Raw genomic sequence first — 22,160 nt, forward strand, 5'->3', positions numbered from 1 at the left:
TGTTGCTTTGATAGAATGTATTGGAGAGCTGATATTTTATTATGTCTTCAAGATACTGCAGATTCTATAGGAAATCAGAAAGTAAATTGTTGTAAAGCTCGTACTTCCCAGTAATGTTAGAGGTCCTGCTGGTGCACTGATAACCAAGGCCTCCACTTGATTCATCTGCAAAGTGTTGAATGTCCAAGAAACCATCTACCTAATTGTTTCTGCATTGGCAGAATTGCTTTTATTTTTTTAAATGAAAATTCAATGTGAAACATTAATTATTTTGGTGAACAGAAATGCAGATGTGCATACTTCCCTGAGGTTTCAGAATGGCTGTCAACAATTCTGGTTCACTGGTTATTTTTGAGAAGTAAGGGTACACAAACTGCATATATCAATTTCCAGGTTGCATTTGTTATATTCTCCTTCCAAACTGGTGTTGATACAGTGCTGGCAAAAGGTACCATCCTCCAAAATGAGATTAACTGCAGCAAACTGTAAATGTAAATTCCTTCTCATTTATTTTTGTTATGATATAAACATGTGAGGAGGTTAACATTGCCAGAAAAGTTCTTGAGCTGTGGAAATGGATAAAGTGTTAACACTTCAAATGGGGTCAGTGAAATACTGGACAGAGTTACTATAGAAAATTCTGATACTTTCAATTATGGTGTTTTTCATTTAGAAGAATATCTGTCCCCACTCACCTTCCCCTGGCTAAGTAATGAGGTTTGACAAAATGTGTTTTGGCTCATGAGCTTTGTTTTCCATGTGGTATTTGGAGACTTTTTATGGGAAATGATACATTTCACAAATGCATTTGATCAAGAGAAAAGTCTCGTTGTTTGTACGAGGGGAGAAGAATCACTAAAACTGGTTTATTATGACAAAACCTAGCTAAAAATGCTGAAACAAGAAAGGGAACTCTCCTTATACTGGACAGCAAGGTGATACTGCAGTTTTCTGCTCTTATTCTAGCAGAAGTGAAAACCTGTTTCTTCTCTCTGCTTCAGCTCTGTATAGGTATCATTGATCATGATAAATTCTCAAAATCGTGGTGAGCAGAAGGGTGGGCAGTGAGTGCCCTTACTAACAGCTGAGCCTTTCTAGAGAAAGAAAAACAACAGCAAGAGGGCTGAGAGCAGCTGTCTGCCCAGTGCAGGCACCAGACTCTCATGAATTTCAATTACTTGATGTACAAAGTCTCCTAAAGTAAATGAATACCTTTCTTGTATGACCACTAGGGAAATATGAAAGCCTTTGAAGACCTGCAGGGAATCTGGTTCACCTGGCATGGATTTTTGCATTTCAGCATACAAAATCTTTAGGTGTGAAATGGCTCCTGCATCCTAAAAAGTCTGAGGCAGAGAATCAGCTGAAAAAGGAGAGCATGTTAAAAAACTGAGAGCATCCAAGGAGCATATGTAAGTGGTCTCTTACCTATTCCTTATCTGAACTCTGTGGTGAATGGATCGGTACCCCAGTGCTGGTCACACCAGCCTCCTAAAAATTGAGAATGTTCATGCATTCCGTGCATGGATTAAAGCCCTGTTTGGTGCACAGAACCTAGTGCTTAATCTTATATGTGCCCAAGAGGTCTTTACATCCACTTGGATGTTGCAGGAGGGCTGTGGAGTAATTTGTAATCAATGCCACTTGGATTGTTTCCTGAAAACCCATCATCTCTTTTGTATGTGAGATGACTTAACATAATCTGCATTTTTCATCTGTTTCCTCTTTCCAACTCCTCCTAGACTGAATTCTTGTAAACGTAATGGCTCCGTCATTTGTCATTACTCTTTATGTTATCTTCTTTAACATATGCATGAACATCAGTCTGAGCTTAATAACCGCACTTTCTAATCTGAAATTGTGCATCGTCAACTGATGACTGATGGTCTGAATAACCACCAACTTGTCCTGTCTGTCTCCCAAAAAACTTTCTTCTGCTTTTCCTAAAAATTAATTTTGTTAGCTCAAAGCTTCTGACCTTTCTACAGATTAATTTTCCAAATGAGCCTTCCTCTAACTTTTTACAGTAGTGCATGTCTTTGTAGGATAATTGCATCTAAGTTATGACTGCTGCAGTGCTTCTCCAATGTCATCCAAATCCAGACCTCTAAATGCAATTTCTAAAGTGCCAGCCTCCCTATGGACTTCTCCATTCAGTGCTGCAGAGTGCTGGGGATGAGAAAAAAGACCTTATTTTTTTCTTTTTGCTATCAAGCCGTTTGGATGTAGGCATCTTTGTTCCACTGAAAGGAAGAAGTCTTCATGACTGGAAGCGTCCTGATTTTGAGAAGTTACAAGCAAGTTGAGAGAGAGCAGAATGGAAGACAGAAATGTCTCACTTTCATTTAGACACCAAAATGAGAGTTGTCAAGAGTTTGAATTTCCCTGAAAATTAATGGGAGGTTGGCACTTTGAAAGTCAGCCCTCTGGATTAAATAATTGGGACTGCAGACTAGAATTAAAAGAGTACAAGAATTTTAAAGAAGTCCATGATGATGTAAAAGAGGACGTGGACCTAGATTCTTTATTTTTGTATCTTCTGTCGTCACTGTGACATTAATTAACAAGACCAAAGTGAAGACAAAGTGCTGCTGTTCTGACTTGAGGAATCATAGATTCACTTTCTCTTGAAACAGACGTCTTCATGCCGTCCATATGAAAGGGCAGCAGGAGAGTCCTTATGGGGCATGTCTACACATACACAGCTGCATGCACGTGTACATACTGACAGGTTGTTTGACTTTCACTGCTACAGTGAGAATGCAAGTTATATGGCACCTCTCTGTCCCCATGAACATCTGTGTTTTGCTGTCAGCTCATGGCTGTAGGTTTATCACATTGGGATGTGTGTTGTGCTTCAGTAACAAAGCAGAAGGACATTTTTTTCCATTATTACACCAATAACATTTTCTGTACACAGATACTATCATGATCTCAGTAGTATGATATTCTTTCTAGCTATCTAACTGTATGTATATTCCATTCTATACAGTCAGGTCATCTGACAGTGAAATCAGTCCACAGTAAATTTAACAGACCACCATTAATGGACTAGTATTTTCCACTCTGCCAATCTCCAAGTAGATTTATAGAAGACAGTCCAGACCTTCAGGTCCTTACTAGCATCTCTTCTTGACACATTCAGCTCTCTGACTAAATAGGCAGCACATTTTTGCAGTGTTCTTGTCTTTGCCTGAAAAGAATATAAGCTTTTAGTGTATTCTCCAGAAATACATTTTCTTTGTTGGGATGTACAGGCAATTTATTTGTGGTTGCTTGCAGAGAAGAATGAAGGTAATATCCTTAATGTTGTAATAAAAAGCTGGTGGAGAAATACTGAATCTGATTGCAAGGAGGGTTGTATTGGTATGCAAGGGAGGGAAAGGCTGGTGCATGGCTTTGCTCTGAGTGGAGAGGCTCTGCAGACTTTATTCGTATTTATGACACTGTTTGTCAGGAGTGCTTACATTTTCCAAGAAGCAATTCAATCCAGAAACTTTTTAACATTGTGATGATTGCAGAAAAATCTGTGAAAAATGTGTCCATAATACATAATATGCCTAGAAATACCTTGCTTACCGTTATCTGAGCATGGTTCTTTTACTTGACAACAATGTGAAAAACCAGGGAGGTGTTTTCATACATCCATATTCCATTAAAACCTGTATGTCACACTCAGGCAGCATTGGTGCCAGCCATGCAGGCTGACTTGCATTGCTGTCACCCAGGAATGCAGGGCAATCCCACCACCGAGCCCTCAGAGGTGTTCTCACAAGGATTGCATTGGTGCCGTGGGGTGAGAGAAGAGGGAAGGCCATGTAGGCTGAACAAAAGTGTATGAAGAGACGTGGCACAAAGGACACCATTAAGGTCTATAATTAATTTATTAATTTAACTTATTTCTGAGTTGATCATGTTCCAAAGGGGATTTTTTTCAGTGTGCAGGGGAAGAGTTAGTCTCCTTTTACTTACCCTAATCCAGCAAGGCCCAGAATTTCTTAGCATTGTGTGAATTCTGAATTCCTGATGCCTTCAGAAGAAGGAAGCAACAGGCAGACTTACATGGATCTGTCTGTGTATAAAATGGGCTGTTACCCTAATGGCTGTGAGATGGACATGTGGAAGTAAGTTGGTTTTCTGTAGCTATATTACCAACTTCATTTCTAATTCAGAGCTTATTACAGAAATTACAGGAAAATGCCATTTTTTTAATGACAGGGTCTCATTTTCTGCCAGTTCTTCAGCTCATCGTGGAGTCTGATTCAAACGACTTGCATCCCTACACACGTTTGTATACACAGATGGTGAATTAACAGATTTAACTCAATGGATCAGGCAGGTGCTAAAAATACAAATATGGGGAAAATGTGAAAGGGAGAACAGAAAGAAAAAGACGGGCAGCTGCTCACTGTCCTGCCTTGATGAAATGCGACTCTAACAGTCAAGGAGAAGGAGATGAGGACAAAAAATGAAAGACTTCACATAGATAACAGTCTCCTTCAATACTGAGTACACTATAATGAAGGTGCCAGACAAGTACACTACAGATTTCCTGCATGACAGGCATGCAGTGTATTTGGTTCATTACGAAAAGCAAGATGGGGCTGATATGTCCCCAGATGTTGAAGCTGGTGGAATCCTCAAGCAATGAGTACTTTTGGAGAAGCTTTACTTGAGTACTCTGAGAGGTCAGAGTAGTATGTGGTCTCATGGACTACATACACAGGATCTAGATTTTACATGGGCGTGAAGAACTATAATGCCCCAGCTGTGGCACTGATCTTGTGAGAATGGACTCCCTAGCCTGAGTGAGCTGTTGTGCTGATGAGGAATTTCTCCCCTCAGGAGAGACACACTGTGGGGAGTCACCTTGGCCAGGAAAAGATAAGGCAGAATTGTGTTTAAGCTCTAATTCGGTGAGTAAACATCATGCTCAGCCTCATAGCATTATATTATTCCCACTGGAAAAAAAAAAAAAAGCAAAAAAAAAAAAAAAAAAGCTCCAGCATCCATTTCATCGAAGCATCTACAAAGAGGAGACATCCTTCAATACTGAAAAGTAAATACAAGCCTGCACGTGGCCAAAAAGGGGATGTACCATCTGTTGCCTTGCAGCCTCTCCCTCCTCAGCCGTGTAACAATTCAGTGTCTGGTTGAAGCTAAGGTCCCCCAGAAAGCCTGTGGGAAGCATTAGGCATGTCTGCAGGACAGTGTATCCTTTATTGCACCCCCCAGAGTTGCTTTTCACTCCTGCTGTGAATTTCTGTCTCACCGTGTTGTTTTTTCTACTTTAAAAGAACCTGAATAGCTTGATGGGAGAACAGCTGAGTTTTTGTGTACCCAGAGCAGAGCATACAGAGAGCTTTGAATCCAAATTATCATGAAGCCAGTGGTTTAATTGTCAGCCCCGCAGCAGTGGAAAGAATTTTTCCTAGTTACATAGATCAATATACACTGTACTGTTCAGTACTTACCACAGAACATGCTTACTACTGAAACATGGCTAGCATGTTCCTTCTCAAAGCAGACATGGTCTCCAGGTCATACAGGGATTGGGAATTAAAGACGGGAAATGCTGGAGGGTATGCTACAAGTATGAAAGGGATACAGGCTCCCTCTAATCACTTATATTCAGAGACTTTTACTTGTTGGTCACAAGGTTTGAATTATGAATTCAGTGCTTTTGGCAAGGAGAGATGATTGAGGGTTGGCAAAGGAAAAGAGGGGAGAGATGATGAACCAAAACTTCACTTCCATCTTCCCACACATGAGGAAATTCTGTGGCTAGGGCTGGGAGACCCAAGGAACACTGGTGAAGATCTTCAGTGGGAAAGATGTGAACTAGATGAGAAATGACTGTTTGGCTTTTGCAAGAGGATAACAGGGTAGAAATGACCTTGACAGATGTGAAAGTGAAATAGTGGCATCTGAGATTTAATTTGGCCTTGGAATATTGCATGGAATCTGGAGATAAACTTGCTCAATACAGTTTTGTATTGACTGTTTTGTAACAACTTTCCAAACAGAAACAACACTTCACTGACACAAATATTGTATAGAATAGCATTGTTTTCAGCAAACTCCCATGACATTCTCCTGACCAGGGATCACAACCCTCCTCAGTCTCTCGGACCATCCAAGCCTAAGACTGTCTCAAAGCTGAACATTTGGGATTTTCAAGGCACGTTACCCAGACAGAGTCCTTCAGGACTGGGGAACTGAGGAGTTTACCAGCTCTGGAATTCCTGCAGAAGACATCTCTCCACTTGTGAAAGCTGTGGGTTTTCCACTCCGCTTCTGTAAATCCCTGAAGTCTCAACCTCATTGTGACTTCCACTATTTGTGCATTCCCAGATCTCCTGTTGCCCACTAAGACTGAGTGGGAACTGTGATTCCAGGCTGTTGTGCTGCTTAGAATACTGTGAACAGTTAGCTATAGCTTAAAAAGGCACTTTTTAATTCCAGCCTTCCTTGCTCCTTAAGTTTTTCCTTACAAAAACATTTTGTTACCTTTTTTGTATTTGTTAAGAAGAATTTTTCAGAGTAAAAATGCCATAATTGTAGAATCATAGAATCACAGAATGGCCTGGGTTGGAAGGGACCTCAAGGATCATCAAGCTCCAAACCCCCGGCACAGGCAGGGCCACCAACCTCTGTATCTAATATTAGATCATGCTGGCCAGGGCCCCATCCAACCTGGCTTCGAACATCCCCAGGGACAGGGCATCCATAATCTCTCTGGGCAGCCTGTGCCAGCACATACATATTTTAGCCAAACCATGGTTACTGAATGTACCAAGTGAGGTTTCAAGGGGAATTACTGAGCACCAAAGGGTGTTTTCTTGTCATCTTTTTTTAAAAAATTTTTTGCATTTTACTTAGCTGAAGTATTCCAGAGAACTTAAACCAATAGTTATTGCTTGCAGAATTCGTGAGTCCTCAAGTAGACTACATAAACATCTTTGTGCTTGTTTAACTTTGAGACCAATCAATATTCATGAAATCAGAAGTTGAAAATGAGTGGTTTTTTCTGCTGCTAGTATTTATTGCTACCAGTTATTCAGGGTTATATAAAATATAAACTGAATGACTGAACTGACCATTTGAAATATTATCGTACTATCCTCCTCCCTGTGCCTCAGTGCCAAGGAGCATTTAAGATCCTATGCAGTCTGTTTAATACTTTCTAAGATACTGGAAGAGCATTCATCTACTAGTAGCTCATTAGTCAGAAGTGCTTGGAAAATAAGCAGCTCCTTTGGATCTGGCACCCAGATCCTTCACACAAGAAAACACCTTCATTCAACAGAAGGTCTGCACTGTGCAGAGGACAATTTCTGTCAAAGTGCTCCTCAGTCAGGGGAGCTTCAGTGGGCACAGGTCAGTCACTTAGTTATCTCTTGAGATGTGATATGGTTGGATTTGAGGATGTCATCAGTCACCTTTCCTTCTTTCATTAAAGGGATTCTCAACTTCCACTTGTTAGTGATCAGTCATGTATATCTGGGAGGTTACAGATGTGGCATGCAACCTGAAAGCAAGATTGCCACAGCAGGAGAAGAATATTAACACTTTGATGTGAGAAAATATTGAAGCATATCCCCCATACAAATGCCTAGTCAGATATTCCGTTGTCTATTGTGTGGAAGATAGGTGTCTCATGGATGACAGGAGACTGCAGACATTGACAGCATTGGCCTGAGCCAGAGCCAAAGTTTTGTAGCCAATTGTGAAGTTGCTGACATAAGAACAAGGAAACAGCCTCAGACTGTACAACAATGACATCACAGACAGCTGGAACTCCCCACAGCTATGGTCAAAGGAAGCTCTACACAACCCATCTCACGATAAAATTTTCTGATTCATAAACGTATTGGCTGGTTCTCCTGCTTTGTGTTCTTCTCACTGAGAAAACTTGGGAATCTTTTGTTATGGACCTGACTCCCTTACTGATCTGTATAGATAAATACAAGTATGGATATTTGTAAACTCATTTTTATTTGAGTATAAAGTTCTCTCCGTATTGTTATGTATGAGCACTTCCTAACTGGAGGAAGTGTTCACATGTTGATACCCTCATGCTGGCCTTCCCCCCCTGGCCCTAACAGCAGGCCAACAGGAGGTGGGGGAAGGGCAAGACGAGGTGATGAGGGGCTGTGGTGAGACCACACTGTTGGGCAGGATGCTCTGCCCAAAAAGACTGGAGTGTCAGAAGGCTTTTATTGTCAGCTATTTCCGAATGGGTCTGAGTTATTTCGATAGTCCACTGAATTTGACCAAATGTGAAATAACAGTTCTTTCTCTGAAAGCACTAGTGGGAGAGGCATCAGTCATCTCCTGGCACCCACTCTGAGGATGCATTGGCCATGTTACAGACGGCAGAATTTTAGAAGAGTGATAGGTGCAAATGTGACAGGGCTGGCACAGCAGGACATGAATAGGGCACTGATCCTCAGCCAACTCAGACTGGTTGAGAGCAGGAGAGCAAGAAGAAGCAGAGTTGAGAGGGTAGGAAAGACGGTATAGAAAGGAAGGGTTCGGCCATGGGTGGGGAAAAATGAGTGGCTGTGATACAACTGATTTTGTGTCCTCCTTCTTGATCTTGATCAGCCAGAGGTTCAGAGGAGAATGCCTCCTGTCCTCTGCTGCACATGTGGAGAGATGTTCCATTTTCTACATGGACATCAGTCCAAAGATACGTAATCAAAATAACAACAGCATTGCAGCAATTTGGGCACCACCTACTGGTAACTGCCTTGCTGATACCATGGCCATGTCACAGGAGGCAGAATGCTTACAGATCCATGTGTCACACAGGTATTGGTGACATGGGCTGCATAGGGAGAGCCCAGAATGTGCTGCAGCCCTGTGCCAGCCCAAGGCAGAGGAAAGCAGGATGGTGTGCAGAAGCTGAGGTAAGAGGGCAGGTCAGAGGATGGAAGGGAAGGGCTAGATAAATCGACAGGATGAAAGGAGTGGTTGTGATCAGTGCAACTGATTTTGTGTCCTCCTCCTTTGTGTTGGAGAGCCAGAGGCCCAGAGGAGAACATGACCAGACTCTGAAACCTCCTGTCCTCTGCTGCACTGCTGGGGTGATGTTCCATTCTCGACATGGACATCAGTCCAAAGATATGTAATCAAAAGAACACCAGCATTGCTGTAATTTGGATACCAACTACTTGCAACTGCCTTGGTGATTCCATGGGCGTGTCACAGGAGGCAGAATGTTTACAGATCCATCTGCCACCCAGGTATTGGTGACATGGGCTGCATAGGGAGATCATAGAAAAGCTGCAGCCCCATGATAGACCAGGGCAGTGGAGAGCAGGATGGTCTGCAGAGGCTGAGGTAAGAGGGCAGGACAGAGGGCACTGAAGGGAAGTGCTGGTTAAATCGACAGGATGAAAGGAGTGGTTGTGATCAATGCAACTGATTTTGTGTCCTCCTTCTTTGTGTTGGAGAGCCAGACACCCAGAGGAGAACATGGCCAGACTCTGAAACTTCCTGGTCTCTGCTGCACAGCTGGAGAGATGTTCCATTGTCGACATGGACATCAGTCCAAAGATATGTAATCAAAAGAACACCAGCATTGCTGCAGTTTGGGCACCAGCTGCAGGCAACTAACCTATTGATGCCATGGGCATGTCACAGGAGGCAGAATGCTTACAGGCTTAGTTTCCTGTGTCACCCAGGTATTGGTGTCATGGGCTGCATAGGGAGATCATAGAAAGAGCTACAGACCTGCGCCAGCCCAAAGCAGAGAGAAGCAGGATGGTGTGCAAAGGCGGAGGTAAGAGGGCAGGACAGAGGGCACTGAAGAGAAGTGCTGGTTAAATCGACAGGATGAAAGGAGTGGTTGTGATCAGTACAACTGATTTTGTGTCCTCCTCCTTTGTGTTGGAGAGCCAGATGCCCAGAGGAGAACACGGCCAGACTCTGAAACCTCCTGGTCTCTGCTGCACAGCTGGAGAGATGTTCCATCATCGACATGGACATCAGTCCAAAGATATGTAATCAAAAGAACACCAGCATTGCTGCAATATGGGCACCACCTACTGGCAACTAACCTAGTGATTCCATGGGCATGTCACAGGTGGCAGAATGCTTACAGTTTCCTGTGTCACCCAGGTATTGGTGACATGGGCTGAATAGAGAGATCATAGAAAGAGCTGCAGCCCTGTGCTAGACCAGGGCAGAGGCAAGCAGGATGGTGTATAGTGGCAGATGTAAGAGGGCTGCCAGTACGGCTTCAGTGGGCTTCTATAATGGAGTGACAGCATTTTTGAAGAAGGGATAGGCGACTGATGTCATTTACCTGGACTTGAGCAAGGCCTTTGAGGTGCTCTCCCACCGCATCCTTATCTCCACATTGGAGGGATTTGGATTTGATGGGTGGACCAGTCAGTGGTTAAGAAACTGGTTGAAAGGTTGCAAACAGAGGGTGGTCATCAATGGCTCTATGTCCAGGTGGAGGCCGGTAACGAGCTGTGTCCCACAGGGGTCTGTCATGGCTCTGGTGCTCTTTAACATCTTTATCAATGACATCGATGACGGAATGAAGTGCACCCTCAGCAAGTTTGCTGGCAACACCAAGCTGAGTGGTGCGGTTGTCACGGTGGAAGGAAGGGATGCCATTCAGAGGGACCTCAACAGGCTTGAAAGGTGGGCTTGGGTGAACCTGATGAGGTTCAACACTGCAAAGTGCAAGGTTTTGCACTTGGGCCGAAGGAATCCTAGGTATCCATACAGACTGGGGGGAGCGGTCCTTGAAAGCAGCTCTGCAGAGATGGACCTGGAGGTCTTGACAGATGAAAAACTTAAGATGAGCCAGCAGTGAGCCCTTGCAGCTCAAAAGGCAAATGGTATCCTGGGCTCCATCAGAAGAGGGGTGGCCAGCAGGGACAGGGAGGTGGTTGTCCCCCTCTACTCTGCTCTTGTGAGGCCCCATCTGGAGTACTGAGTCCAGGTCTGGAGCCCCCAGTACAAGAAAGACAGGGAGCTGTTGGAGGGGGTCCAGAGGAGAGCCACGAAGATGATCAGGGGACTGGAGCACCTCCCCTGTGAAGCCAGGCTGAGGGAGCTGGGCTTGTTCAGCCTGGAGAAAAGAAGGCTGCATGGTGACCTCATTGCAGCCTTTCAATACCTAAAGGGAGTCTACAAACAGGAGGGGAATCGACTCTTTGAAAGGGTAGATAACTGCAGGACAAGGGGAAATGGTTTAAGTTGAGGGAGGGAAGATTTAGGTTGGACATCAGGGGGAAATTCTTTACTATGAGAGTGGTGAGGTGCTGGCTGCCCAGAGAGGTTGTAGATGCCCCATTCATTCCTGGAGGTGTTCAAGACCAGACTGGATGGGGCCCTGGGCAGCCTGGTAGTATTGAATGTAGAGGTTGGTGGCCCTGCCTGTGGCAGGGGGGTTGGAGATTCCTGATCCTTGAGGTCCCTTCCAACCCTGGCCATTCTGTGATTCATTCTGTTATTCTGTGATTTTATGACCAGACCATGGAACCTCTTGTCTTCTGCTGCTCTGCTGGAGAGATGTTCCACTTTCCACAGAGACATCAGTACAATGGTATGTAATCAAAATATTACCAGCCTTGCTGGACTTTTGGGCATGAGCTGCTGGCAATTGCCACAGTGATGCCGTGGTCTTGTCAGAACAGGCAGATGTGTAGCAGTTTCCTTTATCACTCATGCATTGGCGTCATGGCCAGCATAGTGTGATCATAGAAAGAGCTTCACCCGTCTACCAGCCCAGGTCATTGGAGTGTGGTGGATGATGAAACGCTGTGATAAGAAGACAGGAAGCACAGAGAGGGAGGGAAATATAGGGCGGGGCCCTTGGTCTGGGAAGCATGTGTGGTTGTGATGGAACGGGTTGTGCTCTCTCTGTCTTTGAAGGCTGGAGACCCTGAGGAGAACATTGCCAAAGCATGAGACTTTCTTGTTCTTAGCCATTCAGCTAGAAAGGTGTTCCACTTTGTACACGGCATTCATATAAAGCTAAGTAATCAAAATAACAGCAGTGCCTGTGTTACAGTAGGCAGCCAGCTGGTAGTAGCCCATGTCAGTGTTAGTTCAGTGACATGGGCCAGCCTAGAACACATGTCCCCTGGCTGCCGGGAGACATAGAATTGATATACTTGGACTGAGGTAAGGGCTGCCCATGGGAATGGAGGGTTACTGCTCCTTATCTTGGTTCAGATTTTCTTGTTCTTGAAAGCCACAGGCCCCTTCTGCCCTCTTCAGCCACTCTGACTGAGGTTTCTGCAGCCATCTGTGAAGGCATGAACCTAAGGACAAGGTAACACAGACCCAGACTGTACCTCACCATGGCCTCACAGACAGATGGAAACTCCCCACAGCTCTGGACAAGTGAATATCTACACCACCTGCTTTCTCAGAATAAAATCTTCTGATTCGTAAATGCATTTGCTGGTTCTGCTTTTATTGTCCCTTTGAGAAAACTTATGGGCCTTTCCTTTTCCTGATTTCCTTAGTGATCTCTATAAATATAATGTTTACTCTGAGCAGCTGTTCCCTGTAGTCCATGGGCACCACAAGGAGGAGGTCTGTTTATGCAGCCATGGAGGAGCTCACAGTGCAGCAGTGGATGAGGCCCGGAGGTGACACAGCCCATGGATACAGAATCACAGAATCACCAAGGTTGGAAAAGACCTACAAGACCATCCAGTCCAACCATCCACATATCACCAACATTTCTCACTAAACCACATCCCTCAACAAAATGCCCAAACATTCCTTGAACACCTCCAGGGTCGGTGACTCCACCACCTCCCTGGGCAGCCCATTCCAGTGCCTGACCACTCTTTCAGAAAAGTAGTTTTCCTAACATCCAGCCTAAATCTCCCCTGGTGCAGCTTGAAGCCGTTCCCTCTAGTCCTATCATCAGTTACATGAGAGAAGAGGCCGACCCCCAGCTCACTGCAACCTCCCTTCAGGTAGTTACAGAGAGCAATAAGGTCTCCCTGAGCCTCCTCTTCTCCAGACTGAACAATCCCAGCTCCCTCAGCCGCTCCTCATAAGGCCTGTGCTCCAGACCCCTCACCAGCTTTGTTGCCCTTCTCTGAACCCGCTCCAGGGCCTCAATGTCTTTCTTGCAGTGAGGGCCCAAAACTGGACATAGTACTCGAGGTGCAGCCTCATCAGAGCTGAGTACAGGGGGACAATAACTTCCCTGTTCCTACTGGCAATACTGTTCCTGGTGCAAGCAGGATGTCATTGGCCTTCCTGGCCACCTGGGCACACTGCTGGCTCATGTTCAGCTGAGCATCAATCAATACCCCCAGGTCCATTTCCTCTACACAGTCTTCCAGCCACTCTGCCCCAGACCCGTAGTGTTGCCTGGGGTTGTTGTGGCCAAAGTGCAGGGCCTAACATTTGGTCTTGTTGAACCTCATCCCATTGGCTTCAGTCCAGCTATCCAGTCTGTCTAGATCCTTCTGTAGGGCCTTGCTACCCCCAGGCAGGTCGACACTTCCAGCCAATTTGGTGTCATCTGCAAACTGCTGGAGCAGTGCCTGAAGGGTGGGCCCATGAGATGGAGACATGCTGGAGTAATGCCGGGAGAGCTGCAGCTTGTGGGAAACCCACACATGATCAGGTGGGGATGGATGGCATTGCATGGGAATCAGAACATGGCTAGCTACCAGTGCCAAATCTCAGAGATCACTGTGTAACCTACATTTTGCTTGAGAAAAGCTTTGGAACTAAAGTCAGTTGGAGTCACCATCTCTGAAAACTAATATTTATTTTAATTTAAAGCTTGACATGTAATTACATACCTTATTTCGTCATGTATGGATTGTCTGGTATGAAGTTTGTGCCTATTGAGAAATCATAAGTCAGCCATAACCTGAGCATCCCTAAGTCAAACTGGAGAGAGGTGTACACAGTGAGGCTAGGTTTCATCTCTGAAAAAACCCTCTGCACCTCAGGCAAATGGAAAGTGGTTTAGCAGAAGAGTAACTAGAATGTTTGAGACAAGTGAGAAGTGGTTCCTTAGAGCCCACTTGCTGCTGTTGATGGCATTCCATCATGTACAAATAGTGCATTACTGGAGCTGGAGGGAAAATGTTTATACCCTGAAAGAAAAATGTGTCTATGGATCATTCACTCTGCTCAGAGACAGCACATTTCTCTTGCTAAACTAAAGGCTCTGAACACCAGGGTGAATGTAGCACTGATCTTGCAATCAAGTTCCTGTCACTAAACCCCTGTACCTATGTGTGCCCTGTTAATTTCTTCACATGGATTGGGCTGTGAGATTGGAGGCTATGGGTATAACAGAACAAAAAACATCAGAGAGTTATACATTTTAGTAAGCGACACAGAAGCCAGTTGGATTAACAGGAGCATTGTTTAATCAAGCATTGGAAATACACTCTGTTCCTTGGGTGGCATGGTAACATGTCGAATATGAGAGATCTTGGTGTACTGGAGCTGATAAGGTACTATAACACTGGATGTTACAAGAGGCACGAGGAGTAGGACAGCCCAGCCAGCTTACATAGCACAGCTCAACAAGGTCATTGTAAACACAAACACTGCATGCTTGACTAGCACCTTAGAAACATCATTGAGATACTGGAGGTCTTCAGAAATGGGATTGATAAGATATATTGTTGTAATCCTCACTTTCTGTGAGTAAGGGTTGTATTTCTGGAGAAGTTCCTGCTCTTTTCTTCCTGCAGGCCAGGATGAGCCCAGAGAGCACAGCAGTAACTACGCCTCCGATCACAGCTGCGCCAACCAGCCAGGGCCAGAGCTGACGGGCTTGCTCAAGATAGGGGATTAAAAAGTCCTGGAAAGAACCAAGTGCTAGAAAGGAGAAAAACAGAGGTCCTTTTACATGATGCAATGCAGTTCCAGTGTATACAGATTGTGTAACAGATAATACTCAAAGGCTCAGAGTGAAAAATGATTATTAAAGTGAAAAAAATAGTCTGAAGGTTAAAAATAATTCTAAGCAAATTCCATCAGTCCTTAAAGTTTCCCCATTTTTGTGTTGAAACTGACAGGAATTGAGTTTACTATTTCCAGTGCTATTTATGGTTTTGTGAAAGCTGTAAGAATAGAAAGCAAGAATCATTGAATCACTGAATAGTTTGAGTTGAAAGATGCTCTTCAAGGCCATCTAGTCCAACTCCCCTGCAATGAACAGGGACACCTACAGCTCCATCAGGTGCTCAGAGCCCCATCCAGCATGACCTTGGGTGTCTCCAGGGATGGGACATCTACCCCCTCTCAAGGCAACATGTTCCAGTGTCTCAAAACCCATATTGTAAAAAACTATTGTCTTATATCCAGTTTAAATCTCTCCTCTTTTAGTTTGTAACCATTTCTCCTTGTCCTATCATAACAGACCCTTCTGAAGGGTTTGTCAGATCTCGTACAGCATGGGCAAAGGTCCTGCTAGGTCAGCATCCTGATGGCAACGGTAACTGAGGCTGAGTACAAGGAGGAGTTTAAGAACAGATTAAACCTATCACAATCCTTTCATGAAGTGATATTCAGCCTCCAATAACTTCGGTACACCCCCCAGACATTATAAATATTTTTCTACCATCTTCCAGTTTCACTGGTGCCCATAGAAGTAATCCCATGTATCTTCTTGGTGCTTTTGAACACATGATGTTTAGTAACTGCTATAAAAATATTATTTTAGTTTGTAGAACTTTTAAAGCTGAACTATACTCAGCATTCGATGCCTCAACCAAATTCTTAGATATATTTCAATTCAGGCTGAGTTTAGGCAGAACACAGTTGGTTTCCTTTCAACTCAGCTTCACTTTGGGGAACACTTCTGGTGTTACTTCTCAAGTCCCTACTTTTCTTTGAATCCCACTTTGTATTCTGAGATTGGGTTTGTAATAGTATGCTTGTTCAGACTTCTGACCCCATTAGACATATATACATGCTATATAACATGAAGAATTAAAAAAAAAAAAAAGGTTCTTGATGGTTCAGAATGAACTCCACAAACCTCTGTGTATGACACACAGTTTCTCTTTAATCCCTCAGTTCTGATCTGTCCAACAAGGAGGGACAGTACCATTCACAGAATCCTCCATATTGTGAATACAAATCAATATTTTCTGCAGAACACAGCTGCTATGGTGACTGGCAACAAATTGTTAAAGGACACATTTTCAAGATAACATTTTAATAGTGTGCAGTTAATCTTACATTAGGCTACATAATGCTGAAAAAAAGACAACCAAGAGCAAAAAGGTTTGGGCATCATGTTTTTAGCAAATTCTGGCTAGGTTGTGAGTGAGGTGGGGAACAAGGGAGAAAGTAGTGTGTAAAGCATACATATAGGGCTGGAGGGTGAGTTTTCACTTTAAAAGCACGACTTCAGTTCTGATAGTTCCTAACTTTGTGCCTTTACTCCATAATCCCAGTGCTTTTTAATACAACACTTTTATGTTCATATTGCAAACAAGACCAAATTAGAAATAATTTGGCTATTCATACTGGAGGATGCATATCACAGAAGAAGCTTGATACATAACAGATACGGTTTTTGTGAGAAGGAAAAAAGGAAAATATCACAAAATTCCCCACCTAGCTGAAATTATCTGTGATACAGATTTCTGTGTGGCTTCCTATACCTGTATGTCATCTTTCAACAGAATCATAGAATGGCTTGGGGTGGAAGGGACCTCAAGGATCATGAAGCTCCAAACCCCTGCCACAGGCAGGGCCACCAACCTCTACATTCAATACTAGACCAGGCTGCCCAGGGCCCCATCCAGTCTGGCCTTGAACACCTCCGGGATTGAATGGGGCATCCACAACCTCTCTGGGCAGCTGTTCCAGCACCTCACCACTCTCATAGTAAAGTATTTCCCCCTGATGTCCAATCTAAATCTTCCCTTCCTCAACTTCAAACCATTCCCCCTTGTCCGGCTGTTATATACCCTTTCAAAGAGTTGACTTCCCTCCTGTTTGTAGGCTCCCTTTAAGTACTGAAAGGCTGCAATGAGGTCACCCCACAACCTTCTTTTCTCCAGGATGAAAAAGCCCAGCTCCCTCAGCTTGTCTTTGTAGGGGAGGTGTTCCAGCTGTCTGATCATCTTTGTGAAACAGAAACAACAATCTTTCTCTCCCAGAAGAAAGTACCTAAGCTACCTTCTCCCTGGTAAAACACAGCATGACTTTGAGATGAAGAGGTGTGACTTCTCATAGCAGGAGAAACTAATGTATTTTCTTAAATATCAATAGTCAGTTAAACATGCCTTCCTCCAGCATTCAGCCTCAGTCTGTACAGTTTCTGTAACTAGCTCAAAGCCAACAGCCACCTCTTGACATCCACTACCTGTTTCCATCTTTTGCTGCACAAAAGATGCTTAGGTTTTCTATCATAAAGTTGTCATGTTAACTCTTGAGTGTTAGAGTATGGAGCAACGCAAGGCATCCTGCAACCTGTAACTGTGAATGTGACACAGCCATAAACGTGGGACTGTCTTGGCTGCCCAGCAGAAATCCTGCAAAGTGTCATTTCAGGGAGTCCATTACCATAAAGCTTTAATCTCTCTAACTGTGAAAGACCCAAAAGTGCTGTGACTGTATTCCCTGACAACTACCTGGGAAAATTGTCGGGGGGAGGGCGGGGGACGGGGACAAAAGCAATGAGAGACATTAGCCAATGCCAACTCCGTTCCTTTTGTGTTGCTGTTTGAAGTTAAAGGATAATCATCCCAGGAAGGTGCCATGAACATCAGTTAAAGCTACCCTTTAGGTTCACGACAAAGCCAGAGGAAGGAAAGTTGTGCTGATGCATGATATCTAGACTTCCATTAATGACTAATAGCAGCAGTATCACTTCAGTTTGCTCTTTCTGATAGGAAAATTCTTATTCTTCCAAATCTTTTTTGTGGATAGTAACAAATGCTCATTTTCAGTATGCCATGCCAGCCGTGGTAGTTTTACAGCTCATGGTACTCATGTCAAGCAAAGTTGGGTGTTTGCTTCAGCTTTTGCTAAAATCAGCCCCCCGGAAAGCAGATTCTGACATGTGTTTTTGATTCCTGAGGGATGGATTTTCATCTACATTGTGACCACATCTGCTTCAAGGCTGTCATATATACAAAAATAAATGAAGCTGCAATTAAAATACACATATACTCTCACACTTTGATTTGTATTTCAGTGGAAAGGAGGGCTCCATGCAGGAGATTTTCCACATGGGAAGACCAACAATATAATTTAGCATTAAAATGCCATTTTGTCATTGGTTTATTTCCCAAGTTTTTTCTTGTAACTAGCCCAGTCTTGCTCTGTATAGTCCTACTTGTTCTCTGCTAAATTGCTCTCCAGCTGCTTTCTTTAGATGTTTTGTTGTGCTAGTCACTTACTCTGCCCTGTTCCCATTCCTCTGTTTTTTTCCTCTTCCTCCTCATTTGGAGGATTTGCTACATTTTACTGACTACACAGATTTTCATTACTAATAATCTTTTTTCCTTTATAATTTTTTCCTGCCTGTCTAGTAACTCCTGGCTTCCAAGCCATACACTTTCTATACATTCTTGACGACACAAGAGATTTCGAGGGAGCCAGCAGGCTTTCTCACTTCACTTCCTCTAAGAAATTCCTGTTCACTTTTATGTTCCTCTTAACCGGAACCTGTCATTTCTCTCTAGAGAACAATCCAGGTCTAAACATTGAAATACTGAGAAAATTCATCTCTGTTTTTTGAGATTCTGGGCCATTTTCCACTTGTTACAAGTGCCTTCCTTCAGATAAGAAATAGCTTTAGCTCTCATCTTCTCAGTGAGATTAATAAGGGGTTGAGCGACGTCTGGGGATTATCTGGGCTTTCCAAATGAGTTTGAATTTCACTCTTTGTGTTGATCTTTCAAAATAATTAGGAAGCTACTTTCCTTGCTACTGTATTAGAAACAGAGACCAAATTTAATAAGAATTTCATTTTCTAAGGAAAGTGCTCCCCTGGGAAAAGGCAAGAGATCAGAAGGCAACGGAAATGAATTGCTAAGTGGTAAATAATTTACAATTTGCTTCTTTGTGCAGTACCAATGCAGAAGTCAATATTTCTGGCTGTCACAGTACTTGGCACATTTTTAGATGTACAATCCTAGGAATAATGTGGTTTTCAGAAACTAGTGGTTTTCATTAATATATATTTATTTATTTATAGTCTCGGTGGTCAGGAATTAAATTACGGTGGCATGAACAAAAGCATAGAAATGCTTATAATCAGACAAAAATACGTAATAACTTTGAGTCTATATACAAAACATTTATTAGATTGATTTCTTTCTGAATAAATAGAGTTGGCCAAATTTTGTTACAGAATATTATGGGAAATAATGACTTTTGTCTCAGTATTATATTAATAAAAGACCTTAACAATTATCCAGGAGAAAAGATTCCGTAGTTATAAAATACCCAAAAATACATTTGCTGGATGATTGTAAATCACAAGCTAGATTTTACTTGAGAATTGAATAAACAAAATAAATTAATAATGTCACAGTTTAACACAGTATGTAAAACTGTATATCTCAATTAGTAAGCAAACTGTCTTGGAAAGACAGAGATGCTATGATAACCGATAGTGCTTTGATAAAGACAACAAGAAAAAAAGTAGAATGTTAGTAATCAAACATGTGCAGTGACCTAATGTTCTGTGGCCAATACATTGCAAAGATAACTGCATCCCACAGCATGAGTATCTTTTGGATACTAAGTAATTTATTATCTTTAGCAGAATGTAGCTCTTTCATTAAACAATAAGGAGACTAAAAACCACAAAATCTCGTGCCCTAACCACAAGACCTGCCCTACTGGAGGTTTCCCAAAGGCCTCTTCCCTCTCTATTCTTGATAATGGCCAAGACACCCAAATCAAAACCATCTCTGAATAGCAATGGAAGTCATAAATATTACTAATGACAGCAAAATCCATTTGATTAAATGAAATTAACATTAAGAATGATTCTGTTGTGTTCTGTATAAATGACCACATGACAAGCACAGTGCCAATAGATTGCTGTTTAAAGTGCTGCATAAAGATTGCGTTGGCCTTTGGTACTGAGATGAATTTTCCTCTGACCCTTTAAGAGGTCAATTTTATTTTGTAAACCAGGAGAGCTTTGGTTCTGTCCACTGTTAAACCAGTGGACATCCAGAACCTGAAAATCCCACTGGAGCTGCTGAGTGCCCCCTCCTGCCCTGTGGGGCCTCCTCACGCAGTAGGGAATGGGAGAGAAAGGGGATCAGTTCCTGGAAGCATTCAAGGTCAGGCTGGATGTGGCTCTGGGCAGGCTGATCTGGTGGCTGGCGACCCTGTACGTAGCAGGGGAGTTGAAACTAGATGATCATTGTGGTCCTTTTCAACCCAGGCCATTCTATGTTACTCGTTATCAGCTGAGCTGGGCAAACAGCAGATTCAAAATCCATCCATTTTTCTCCCCTGTTCTGTTCATAATCTGATCCTTTGGACCACATTCAGATTATAATGAGGCTAGGATAGATATGACTGATGTCAGTGATTCCTTTTTGACTGGGATTTTTCTAATAGAGTTAGGTTGGCTCTGTGTATGACCAGATGAGAAATGTGAAAACATGCAGGCATAATTTGTAACTAGAATATGAAAAAATACGAAATAGAAGGATTTATATCTGTATTACATATACGTAGGCAGCATTTAAACACACTATCATTCTGCAGATGTATTCCATGAGTTAAACAACAAATTTGATATTTACTTAAAATTGCAGAGTTACCTGGTTCTTGCAGATACTCATAGTCATACCCCAGCTCCCTTGATGGTATAAAAAATTCTCCATTTCTGTAGAGAGGGATAAAGGGAACCATATAATTTTCTCGATTGTGCCCAATGGGTGCATTGGCTGCTGGGTAAGCTTCTAGCATGGGTCTGTGTCTTCTTAACCATCGCTCAAAAATGCTGTAAAAGAAAAAGCGTGTCTATTAATGGAAGAGACTGGCAGAAATTTTCCTCTTGAAGATTAAAAGAAAAAAAGTTGGTCCTTTTTCCTCTTGAAATCTAGAGACAAAGTGGAATTAAATTACTTGTCTTTGTATATATTATACTTTCTAAGTAGTTTGGGGTTAGCTTCTTCAGTACTGAGTTCTTGTGCAAGCATATGAAAAGCAAAAGACTTCAGGGCTGCAGAGGGGCTTTTAAATTCCACAAATGCAAAACTGTGTCACTATGACCTGACTGAAGTTTCTGCTCAGTAATTTGCAAGACTGTGAGATATAGAGAGCAGGACTAAAGACCTCAGTCCTTCCTTGTCACTCACGTTTATGGCTATTTTTGGGTGGTCTTGTCCCCTGCTGCTATGTCCCATTACCCTTCCCTTATTTTCCCTCCGCTGTAACTAGAGGCTTTCACTCCCGCATTAAAGTATGGATATACCATGGCTGATGTAACACCACAAAGAGGCTGGAAATATCTTAGGAAGAAAGGATAGGCAATATGAAACCAAAAGCTTGATAAAGTAGATAAACAGTCAGGAAAGAAGCTTTCTCCAGCTGTGGGTGTTATCAGCACCTCTGACCTCAGCTGCACTTTTCCGTTTATCTCTGCCAATGGTTCATCTGTTTAGCTGTTTCCTAATACAGTTCTGAATATTTTAAAAGGGAGGGAGAAAGCTCAAACACTGCACTACGGGGACAGAACAATTTATGTTGGCATTTTCAAGTGAACTGCTGGATATATTTGGAAAGCAAAAACAAAAGCCCTCCAAAACATTCTCAGATCTCCTTTTCTGCCTGAGCTTTGTCTTCTCAGTTCTTCAATCCTCAGATCCTCTTACTTTCATCTGGAGTGGAACTGTTTTTCTCAGAGTGTCTGGTACGATGCTATGTTCTGGTTCTAGGAAAAAATCAGTGTTCATAACGCGCCAGTGTTCATAGTTGCTGCTAAGCAGTGTCGTATAGAACCAAGGCCGTTCTCAGCGAAGGGCACAAGGAGCTGGAAGGGAACAGAATCAGGACAGCTGACTTAAACTGGCCAAAGGGATATTCCAGACCATATGGTATCATAAGGGAGGAGTTTTGAAGGGGGTCAGAATTCATCTTGCTCTCTTCCACTGCTCAGAGGGCTAGCCGTGCATCAGTTGGAGGATGATGAGCAATTGCTCATT

The 22,160-nt window shown here is 43.0% G+C and overlaps 2 protein-coding genes across 3 annotated transcripts in view; one reads left to right on the forward strand and one right to left on the reverse strand.

The window, feature by feature from the left end:
• Positions 1-22,160, forward strand: part of NOX4 (NADPH oxidase 4) — a 173,710-nt gene that overhangs the window by 118,242 nt on the left and 33,308 nt on the right. The window lies entirely within an intron of this gene.
• TYR (tyrosinase) overlaps positions 14,399-22,160 on the reverse strand; it is a 47,764-nt gene continuing 40,002 nt past the window's right edge. The window contains exons 4-5 of the mRNA XM_003203534.5: positions 20,775-20,956; positions 14,399-14,841 (exon numbers count right to left, since the gene is read on the reverse strand). Coding sequence (XP_003203582.1) covers positions 14,618-14,841; positions 20,775-20,956 — 406 coding nt within the window. The 3' untranslated portion in view covers positions 14,399-14,617. The remainder of the gene's footprint in view (positions 14,842-20,774; positions 20,957-22,160) is intronic.

Source organism: Meleagris gallopavo, chromosome 1, assembly GCF_905368555.1.
Source record: "Meleagris gallopavo chromosome 1, MGAL_WU_HG_1.1, whole genome shotgun sequence".
Taxonomy (NCBI): Eukaryota; Metazoa; Chordata; class Aves; order Galliformes; family Phasianidae; genus Meleagris; species Meleagris gallopavo.